Raw genomic sequence first — 8883 nt, forward strand, 5'->3', positions numbered from 1 at the left:
GCATGGGGGAGCTCTCACCGGATTCTGACGGAATCCCGGTATCAGCCCGCCATTTTGAGTGGGCAGCCTGATGATGAGGTCCGGCGGCAGGCCCCTCCCTCTTCCCACAATGCTGGACGGATGTGACGAGTGAAGCCCCATAGGGCCCCATGCTGGGGCCTCAACGTTTTACAATTTATATCAATTACTTAGGTGAGGGGAATGGAGGCATATTTGCTAACTTTGCAGATGATACAAGGTAGGTAGAAAAATATGCTGTGAAGAGGACATAAGGAGGTTGCAGATGGATATCGATAGGTTGAGTGGGCAAAAGAAATTGACAAACGGAGCATAATGTGGGAAAATGTGAAGTTGTTCACTTTGACAGGAAGAATAAAAAAGCAGAGTGTTACTTAAACAGAGAACAGCTGCAGAATTGCAGAGGGATCTCAATGTTCTAGTGCAGGAGTCAGGTACAGCAAGTAATTAACAAAGCTAATGGAATGCTATCCTTTACTACGAGAGACATTGAAAAGAAGAGTAAGGATATTGTGCTTTAGTTGTACAGGTATTAGTGAGATCGCATCTTGAATATTGTTTTTTTATTCATTTACGGGATGTGAGCGTCGCTGGTTAGGCCAGCATTTATTGCCCATCCCTAGTTGCCCTTCAGAAAGTGGGGTGAGTTGCCTTCTTGGACCGCTGCAGTCTTTCAGATGTAGGTACAACCACTGTGCTGTTAGGGAGAACGTTCCAGGACTTTGTTCCAGCAACAGTGAAGGAACGGCGATATATTTCTGAGCCAGGGTGGTGAGTGACTTGGATGTGAACCTCTAAGTGGTGGGGTTCCTAGTTATCTGATGCTCTTGTCCTTCTAGATGGTAGTGGCCATGGGTTTGGAAGGTGCTGTTCAGGGAATCTTCGTGCGTTCTGCAGTGCATCTTGCAGATGGTACACACAGCTGACACTGTTCGTCGGTGTTGGAGGGTTTGAATGTTTGTGGAAGGAGGCACAATCAAGTTCTAGTTTTAGTCTTCTTATTTAAGAAAAGATGTCACGTGTTGGAGGTGGTTGAGAGGATTGATTTTACCAGATTGATATCTGGAATGGATCGGTTAGACATAGACATAGAGTTTATAGTGCAAAAGAAGGCCATTCGGCCCATCGAGTCTGCACCGACCCTTGGAAAGAAGACCCCAAACCTCCATCCTATCCCCGCAACCCAACCTTTATTTTTGGACACCAAGGGCAATTTAGCGTGGCCAATCTACCTAACCTGCACATCTTTGGACTGTGGGAGAAAACCGCAGCACCAGGAGGAAACCCACGCAGACACGGGGAGAACATGCAGACTCCGCACAGACAGTTACCTAAGCCGGGAATCGAACCTGGAGCTGTGAAGCAACTGCGCTAACCACTGTGCTACTGTGCTGCCCTATATCAATTGTTTCCATTATAAATTCTTGCCAATATTTATAATTGCTGCCCTTATGAGGAAAGATTAGACAGACTGTGCGTGTTTCCATTAAGAAAAATACCTTTTTACTGTACTTCGGTACATTTGGCAATAAATTAAATCAAAAATCAAATCAAATTAGAGGTTAGAAGAGTGAGGGGTGACTTGCTGAGTACATAATATGACTCTAGATAAGACCCTGAATGGTATTACTGAACGGTGTTAACAAGGTAGAGGTGGAAATGATATTTCCTCATTTGGATGAAGAGAATTTATTTCTCTGAAGGTTGTGTAACTTTAGAAGTCTTTGCCTCCAAAGGTGGTGGAGGAGGGGGTCACTGAATATATTTTAAGGCAGAAGTAGATGGATTCTAGTTCGGCAAGAGAATCAAAGGGGCAGATGGAAATGTAGAAATTGAAACGCAAACAGATCAGCCATGATTTTATCCAATGGCGAAGCAGGCTTGAGGGGCCAAATGGCCTATTTCTGCTCCAATTTTGTGTGTTTATATGAGCGAGGAGCTGCCATTCACATATAACCTCGAGTAAAACACAACATAAATATTGTATTTTGAACTGAGTAAACAACAAGAACACCTTCTGTTTTCTTTTTTTCTAGTTTCTACTCATCTTTACAAATGGCACAATCGCTTTACTGCACCTGACCCAAGGGGATGTTTTATGCCAATGTATTCTGCCTCCCTCACATGTAATAGCATCACCTTGGGAGCCGGTATTTGGTTTTGACAAAGGTGGCAGTTTTCTTTTTATCAAAGGTAGAAAAAGATTCACAATTCAAAATATTTTTTAGGTTAATCTCATGTAAATATTGAGCTTTTTGGAATTGAATGCTTTGTATTGCACCGCTAACCTTCTAATTTGGGCAGTGCAAGTTTAATATATATTGCCCAAATGATAAAGTGATGAAAAGTTACATTGAGGCAGAGGACTGACTTGTGTAAGAAAAATTGACAAAACTGGGAATCTTTAATTTACATTGTAACGGAAGTACACAAGTTGGACAGTAGCGAAGAATGAAACGCCAAGAGGCAGATTTTTGTGGAGGTTGAGTCAGGAAATTTCCAAACCCAGCAGATCCATCTCCTTTAAAAGGGCCCCCACCTGTCGTCATTTCATTCTGGTGAGGCGGAGGGAGGATGGAATAAGGCCCACTGTCTCTGGAAACAGTTAAGAGGAGTACAAGTGCCGAGGTGGGTTGGTTAGAAGGCCAATCTCAGTTCTCTGGGACTTAGGCACAGTTGTATTAATAATATTAATAATAATAATCACTTATTGTCACAAGTAAGCTTCAATGAAGTACTGTGAAAAGCCCCTAGTCGCCACATTCCGGCGCCTGTTCGGGGAGGCCGGTACAGGAATTGAAGCTGCGTTGCTGGCCTTGTTCTGCTTTACAAGCCAGCTGTTTAGCCCACTGTGCTAAACCATCCCCAAGGCCATAAATCAAAATGCCTGTTCAGCCCTTCCCTGAGATAATTGGTTCTGGACCATTTGAAACTCTGCCAAGCATCTATCCAAACCTTGGCAAACCAAAACAGTCGAGTCTATTGAAATTACAAAAACAAAGTTAATGTTTTTTTTAAAGTTATATCCGATGGCCTGTCAAACAATGCTTTCCAGCAGCAGGTGTGTTTTTGGTTACTCTGAGTGACGCTGGAAATTTTTTTTTTATTTTAAAGGGCTGGGAATTTAAATTACTGCAGGTCATAAACTTAGATCTCAGATCTGTCTTGCACAAATGTTTACTCCTTCTCCAGCGCTGAGAAACATCTCGCTATTCAATAGCACTTTGCCTTTTTTTGGCCTCAGGGAGTTTCTCTTTGGCGAGGCTGCACTCAAGAGGGATTTCCTGCTGTCGAGCAAGCTTGCAAGAAGGAAAGGCTCCATTTTGTCTGGCTGGCCTGATCTTCCCACCGCCCCCCCCCCCCCCCCAACCTTGGTGAGACCCGTGGGATCCCCCTCACCCCCTCTACTTGGTAAGACTCCCTGGGCCTGTTCCCTGGCAATGCCGACCTGACACTGGCACCCTGACCATGCCAACCCACGCATGTGCGGGGGACTTCCTCAACGTGCCGGCTCTGACGCAACATGGTGCGGGGGTTCAGGAGCCGGGGCTGGAGAGGCTGGCCAGACCCCATCGGAGGCCCCCCCACACCCCCAACAGGCCGCCCCCACCCTGTGTGCAGAGATCCCACCGGCTGCGAACAGGTGTGGACGGCGCCGGTGGGACTCTGCCGTCTCCACGCAGTGCTCGGCACGTCAAGGCCAGATAAATGGCGACCCGGCCGCGGACAACGGACCGCGACCGGCGCCACACCAAATGCGCCGGCGTAAATGGCGCCGATTCTCCGCTCCTCGGAGAATCGCATGCCGGCATCGGGGCAGCGTGGCGCGGTTGCGGCGATTCTCCGGCCTGGTGCGGGGCTCGGAGAATCCTGCCCTCTATTCCAGGTCCTGGCCACCATTTTTGTAAGTCTCCACTTGGTGAAAATCCAGGCCCAAACCTTGATAATATTTGCTGACAAAGCTTCTGAGTCTCACTTGCTGCCCTTCAAGTCCACAGATTTAAAGTGGGATCCTGTGCTTTTGGGCCCCTCCATCACCCCACCCTTCCTGGCCACAGCTGCAGCCACAGTAGAAGAATTTACCTTCACAATGATGGGCAAACGTTTTAGCACCTCAAAGTGAAGGTGGCCTGTCTCTTCCTTACCTGCAATGGCAGGTTACTTCTCCAGCTTTGAGAGCCCGACAACCTCAATTGGTTAGCAAGCAGGCCCTCTGAGCAATAATTAGCCAATCAAGGCAAAATTCACCATCAGGTGACCAGGCCCAACAGTGTGCAGGGACTACAGACACGCATTTGACACCAAGCCAAAATGTGATATTCTGCCCTGGGTGTTTAAAATTCTTCAATCTGTTTTAATCCTGGTCTTTGTTGTTGCTACAAGGAGATGAAAAGTTGAATGATGACTCCCTCGACAGAAAGGAAAGCAGCAGCTCGTTATTTGCCTTCTCCTTGCTTTTCCTTTTTTCACTGGACAGTTGTAGAAAGGGGAAAGAGCTCCGAAAGCCTCCTACACCGAATACTTGGGAAAAGAGATGTGAACATTTTCTGCAGGAACGGTGAGCTCATTATTTTTAGGAAAAGATGTCTGCTGAAGTAATCTGATAATTCAGTCTCTTGAAGAATACATTTTGTAGTACCTTTTTCATAAGCTCATTTAGGAAGTATACCAGCAGTACATATATATATATTAAAAAATTTTTTTTTTTGCTCATTTGAAGGTTATGATAGTACATGGCAAGGTTACATAGCAGTTAGCACTGCTGCCTCAGCACCAGGGGCCCAGATACAATTCCAGCCTTGGGTGACTGTGCGTAGTTTGTAGGTTCTCCCGGTGTCTGCATGTGTTTTCTCCGTGTGCTCCAGTTTCTTTGCACAGTTCAAAGATGTGCAGGTTAGGTAGATTGGCCATGCTAAATAGCCCATTAATGTCCAAAAGGTTAGATGGGAATAGGGTGGGGGTTTGGGGCTAGGTAGGGTGCTCTTTCAGAGGGTTGTTGCAGACTCAATGGGCCGGTTGGCCTCCTTCGGCTCTGTAGGGATTCTATGATGACTCCACAGGCACTGAGCATCCTATGATTGTCCAAGTGGCCATTTTTAAAATACGAATTAGGCCATTCAGCTCTTCAAACCTGTTCTGCCGGTCGGTCAGATCATGTCTGACCTGACTGTATCCTCAATCCCACATTCCTGCCTACCCCCGATAGCCTTTCACCACCTTGTTAATCAAAAATCAATCTAGCTCAGCTTTAAAATTATTCAAAGACCCTGGGCGGGATTCTCCGTTGCCCGACGCCACAATCATGTTCGGCGATTGGACGGAGAATGGGTGCCAACACCGAAATTGGGGCTGATGCCGGTTTGACGCCAATCAGCCATGCTCCACCCCCTCCGAAATGGTGTCACCGTGTCTCGCAGTCACAATGCCATTGGTGCCTCATCGGCCGGCCCACCCGCGATACTCCACCCCTAATGAGCCGAATTATCGACTGCGCGAGGCACTTGTGGTCACACAAATCGTGAACCCGGCGTGGCGGCTGTAGACTGTGTCCAGCATACGCCATACTCGTCAGAGATCTGTGCCGCTGGCCGGGGAGGGGGGGTGATGGAACCATCAATTCTACGGACACGTGCTTGTAGGTTTAGAATAGCGGTTTTAATATACTTACAACAGAGCCAGCCTGTTAGCCGTTGAACTTTCGGTGAACTGGCTGGTTGGCCCTGTGGCACGGATCTTTATACAGCAGCTCCAGAGGGAGGAGTTCTGGGCGGAGCCAAGGGGGGAGCCCAGTACAAACTCTCGAGTACTCCCAGAGCTACTCCCCTGGTGGTCAGGTAGTGCAACTGCACTTACAATATCGGTACATATATATAATTTGAACAGAGTGATATTGGTAGCTTATAACACCATGTGACTCTCATTCACCACAGGGGGCTTCTGCGAGGGCAGGTGGGACTGGTGGGGGGTGACCAAGGGTTGGGCTGTGGGATCATGGATGGCGGGTTTTGTCCGCGCATGGCCGGCGCTATGTTGTACGGCGTGACTGCTGCAGGTCATCAGGCCTGCGCATGGGCGGCCCGGGACCCGCCCATTCTCCGGTCGTTTTCGGCACGGGAGGCTGGCGTTTTAGTCGGTGCCGGTGCTACCCCTTCACTCGTACCGGAATCGGTATGGGGTTTCCCTGGATTTTTTTCATGTGAACCTCCTGCGGATTCTCCATTCGAGCCGGTACTTAGCCGCAGGAACGGAGAATTCACCCCCTACTTTTGAATCAATTCCCATCATAATACATGATAACATCTTTTAGATTTCCTGATTATTTGCTGTACCTGTGTATTAGCCTTTTGTGATTCAGGCACTAAACCACCCAGATCCCTCTGCACCTCTGCAATTTCTTATGTAGATAATAGGCTTCTTTTTTATTCCTCTTTGCCCACTTGTTCAGGTTATTTAACTATGTAGAGTGGAAGTAATGAAAGGGAAAAGGTCTCACAGCCGCACTCTATCCGACCCTGCTTGTTTACAGCTTCAAATAAGGCTGGCTGGATGATAATTGGGCGGAAAAAAAAACACTAGCTTATATTTTTTCTCCTTTTCCTAGAATATGGGTACTTGAGATCAGTCTGTGTGCTCTTTCTGTCCCAATGGAGATTAGCTAACTAGGCACTGACCAGGGATGGAATCTGGAACTGCCCTGTCGATTGTGCTTATTGTGCTGCACTGGTCAATTCATTTACTTACTGAGTTTATGATTGAGATCTGAATTCTCTGACCATTGTGATTCTCTTTTCCTGCTGACAGCGTAACCCTGCCTGCCGGTTTCCCGGCGGCGAGGGATGGCTTAAATGAGAAATCCCATTGACAAATGGTGACAATAAAGAATCCCAACACCAGCAAACGCCGCCCTCCTCCCCCCTCCCCCACTCCCCGAGAAACACAAGGCTGAGGGACTGCAGAATCCCACCTAATAATCTTGTCTTTGCTTTTCATCTTTGTGTTTAAGATTGAATTCTGTGATGAGCCGGAATGAAGAAATGACAAAGTGTTGGAATCAGCTTCAGGACCATGCCACGTTAGTCAGTGAAAGGAAAGAGACTAAAAAAAAGTTGTGTTCAGTAAGATCGTAGAAAGGGCCTCAAAGAGATTGGAATATAACAATGAAGGATTTCTGATTCTTTTTTTGTTTACTGCACAACCTCAAAATTGAAGCTTTCACATTCTTCCTCCTTGGATGAGAAGTCAACTCAGGACAACTGAAGCTGGAGATTACACAGACTGCAGAGGATGTGAAGGGAGTACTTAACCATGTCCAAAATGCTGCACCTCTACACTGCAAGAGAAATTCCTTATTGCGCCAGTTTTAAAACAGTGGGAATAATTGCCTCAGGCATTACTATTGACACTGAGCCTTACATGGATCATCAGCGGGGCTCTCCGGTCCACCAGCTGTATTTTCTGGTGCAGCGCAGTGGGAAACCCAGGGCGGAATTCTCTGTTAATGGGGCTATGTCCCCAGGCCCGCGAGAAACGGGAGCGAATCACTCTGGATTTTCCTGGAGAAAGTCCAGAGTGATTCTCTATTTTGAAGGTGGGGCTAGCAGGGCCCCAGATTACTCCACGCAGCTCTGGCTGCCGATACGGGGCCCTGCATTTCCGGCCAAGGGTCCACGCATGCGCGCAGCGGCCCCATGCAACATGGCGGACCCACACAGCGGGCCGGCCCCAACAATATAGGCCCTCCACCCAGATCGCGCGCGCCTACCGATTGATGGCCCTCGATCGCGAGCCTGGCCATCCTGGAGGCCACCCCCCAGCCCCGGTGACGGATCCCCCCGTCCCCCACCAGGCCGGCCACGGACTATGTACACAGCTGCTACTCCGAGTGCCCGCCAGGTGGAACCATGAGGGAACCACACCAGCGGGAACTTGGCCTGTTGCCGGCGGAGGATCGCCGCGGGGGCCTCTTTCAATGGCCCCCGACCATTGCTGCGTCGACCGCACTTGCGATTGGTGGCGATTCTCCGGTCCCCAGAGAATCACATGAAGGCGTTGGACCTGATCGCGGGTCTGTCGCCCCATTCTCCGCCCCCGTGCCGAGTGCGATTGCGGCACGGAGGCTCAGAGAATCCCGGACCCAGTGCGCTGCCGGCAGACCAGAGGGTCCTGCCAACGGAGAATTTCGCTGCCTTTCTGTAAACACGAACTCATCTAGTGATGTTCTGAGATGGCAACAGGGTTTTTCTCCCTGCCAATGACTCCTGCCTTGAGTAAAAACCACCATTATTACAGTGCTCGAGCAATTAATTATTTTACCTTGTAATCTGTCAGGGGAGTTCTTTGAAACGGAATAAAAATACAGTTAAATAAAATCTCCCTCGTGACATGAATTGATTCTAATTTTCTTAAATGTTACTTTGAGTGGATCTATTAGTACAGTTTCCAATGCAAGGGTCTGAATGCTGCTACATTTACCAAAGATTTGCCTGGTAGTTGAATTTGCTGGAAGTGATTGCAAGTCATTAATAGAGCTTTACTTTTGAATAATTCACCATTTAGACTTTTACAACAGTGCGGTTGGATGTGGCCAAGGTATTTGTGCCTTTTTTCTCTCAACTTAAAACCAGCATGACGGCTGAATAAGTTTATCCAGTAGATAGTTAAACCATGCACCAAAAGCATTGAATCCCTGTGGTGATTCAGCTAATATCAGCCAATGCAGTGCTATGGTTGGCCGCAGCCATCCTAAATCTAGGAAGGTGAATTTAGCTCACTCCTAATCAGTGTCGCCTCGCAACTGATTTGTTTAAGTGTGCAGTACCTTTAACATTTTTTAGCATGGTCCCGCACGGAAAGGGGCTGACTTGT

General features: G+C 47.9%; 1 protein-coding gene across 3 annotated transcripts in view; it reads left to right on the plus strand.

Annotated features, from left to right (window-relative positions):
* The window catches only part of wdr93 (WD repeat domain 93), a 60247-nt gene extending 52703 nt beyond the window's left edge, over positions 1-7544 (plus strand). For all 3 annotated transcript variants that reach the window (XM_038814636.1, XM_038814635.1, XM_038814634.1), the window contains exons 15-17: positions 2055-2211; positions 4402-4576; positions 7022-7544. In XM_038814636.1, the coding sequence (XP_038670564.1) occupies positions 2055-2211; positions 4402-4576; positions 7022-7145 (456 nt within the window). In that variant the 3' untranslated portion in view covers positions 7146-7544. The remainder of the gene's footprint in view (positions 1-2054; positions 2212-4401; positions 4577-7021) is intronic.
* Positions 7545-8883: the final 1339 nt, after the last annotated feature.

This window comes from Scyliorhinus canicula, chromosome 12, assembly GCF_902713615.1.
Source record: "Scyliorhinus canicula chromosome 12, sScyCan1.1, whole genome shotgun sequence".
Taxonomy (NCBI): Eukaryota; Metazoa; Chordata; class Chondrichthyes; order Carcharhiniformes; family Scyliorhinidae; genus Scyliorhinus; species Scyliorhinus canicula.